Here is a 1,859-nt window from a genome sequence, read left to right on the forward strand (position 1 = left end):
GCTGAGGCAGCTTGTTCCATATGTCTGTCCTCTGCCTGCAGCAGATTGGCTTCAGACCAGGCAGCCGGAAGGGGAAAGTTTGTGTCTGTGTGAGGGTGTTTTAAAGGGAACTTCTTTTAAGCTTTTGCATTTTTAGCATCAACAAAAATCGCATGTTACACGGTAACTAAATCCTCAGGAAATAATTGAGTTTTGAARAAGAAATCGTGCATACAGACATATCGTTTATCATTTATCGTGAAAAGTTTCTTGTAACAATTTTGATATATTGTATGGATAATTTTTCATTAATGCTGTTAAATCATTCATTTTAACTGTATTTTCTGAAGTGTTAACTTCTATATTTGGTAGTTTTTTATTTTTCTGTATTTAAGTGTTTTGTTTTGGGTTTTTTTTTATAGYTTGTGCCTTTTAATTATCGCTTTCTATACTGAACATCGGTGTGCCGCTTGGCCAGATCTTTTTCAAAAACTAAATATTTTATCTTAAGGGACTGCCTGGTAAAATGATGTCTAAATAAATTAAAACAAATCTGAATTATTATTRAACATTAAATTTTGTATTATTTTCTCAAGTTTAAAAATTTAATTATTTACTAAATAAAGCTAAGTTGACACTTTTAATGCAACTTGTAATGCTTATTTGCATTAAAAGTGTCATTATTTACCTAAAGAGACTTTATGACAACAGTCCCAATCGTTCATGACGACTCCTTCATGTTCATGATGTGTGTTATGTCACGTTTATGACAGTTTCATGTCAGTTTTATGCCCCCACCACGTCAAATAAAGCGTTACCAAGATGTTTCTATGAAACTAGAAGAACCTTATGCATCTGATCACTGCAGCYACGCTTCATGTGTTTCTTCTAAAGAGTCAACAGGCGAGTTCAGTTCATGTAAAAGGAAAGTTAGTAGGTCTAACCGTCTCTTAGCTGACGATCCTGTATCTGACGGCTCTGCCGGTGTCGTCGRGTGCTGGTGTTTAGCTCGCTCCAGGTGCTCCATGTAGCTGTGGATCATCTGCAAAAAGCAAACAAGAATTAGCTACGTTAAGATAATCTGGCAGAAACAAAGTGTCTTTAAAAAATATAAGAGTGGGGATGCGTCAGTAAGCGATCTCCTGCTACATTGAACTTGGGCAGAAAAATAAAGAGCTGAATAATAAATGAGACATGTGTACTAGAAGTGTGCAGGTGACAGCTTTTATCTTTTTGTAACGTTATTCAGATCAGCAGCAGCTGGCAGCTGAAACCTGAGAGGTTTGGAGGCTCGGACGTCTGCTGGTTATAAATAATGGAGAACTGACAGAGAGATCAAAGGCTCGGCAGCACCGTCAGTCCTGTTCAGAGCCTTCATGTTTATTTCATCCTCACTTTCTCCACCACCTCTGCAACACATCTTAGACAACRATTTCATTACGACTGAAAAATGTTTTACTTCTATACTGGGAGTATCATTTTGAACCTAGAAGGATTACCTTTCAAAAGTGTTCGGTCTCCTCGATTAGACAATGTACCTTAATGAGGATTATCGTCATAAAGCATTTTGAGTTACACTTGGCTGTATTATAATTGCACTGTCGATAAAATCTGATTGCTCCAGCTCTTACCATCACCCTAATCTGTCGCTTCCTCCACAGATTATTAGATTAGAGTCAGGACTCAGGCTCTGTCAATTTAAATCATTATTACTTTAAGTCAGAAGAAACATGTTGGTAAAATGTAAAATCTCCTTGAAAACAAAAGTTGACATTTTTTCCACGTCGGCTTACCTCAGTGTGTCTTTGATGAAGAGCATTGTACTCCCTCTTCAGCTCCGCTTCTCTCTCTTCAAATCTGCTTACTAAGAGAACGAGGGG

At 37.3% G+C, this 1,859-nt stretch overlaps 1 protein-coding gene across 1 annotated transcript in view; it reads right to left on the minus strand.

Annotated features, from left to right (window-relative positions):
- LOC103481935 (C-Jun-amino-terminal kinase-interacting protein 4-like) overlaps positions 1-1,859 on the minus strand; it is a 67,885-nt gene that overhangs the window by 35,492 nt on the left and 30,534 nt on the right. Inside the window, exons 3-4 of the mRNA XM_017310713.1 lie at positions 1,773-1,843; positions 881-1,021 (exon numbers count right to left, since the gene is read on the minus strand). Coding sequence (XP_017166202.1) covers positions 881-1,021; positions 1,773-1,843 — 212 coding nt within the window. The remainder of the gene's footprint in view (positions 1-880; positions 1,022-1,772; positions 1,844-1,859) is intronic.

This window comes from Poecilia reticulata, linkage group LG19 (assembly GCF_000633615.1).
Source record: "Poecilia reticulata strain Guanapo linkage group LG19, Guppy_female_1.0+MT, whole genome shotgun sequence".
Classification (NCBI taxonomy): Eukaryota; Metazoa; Chordata; class Actinopteri; order Cyprinodontiformes; family Poeciliidae; genus Poecilia; species Poecilia reticulata.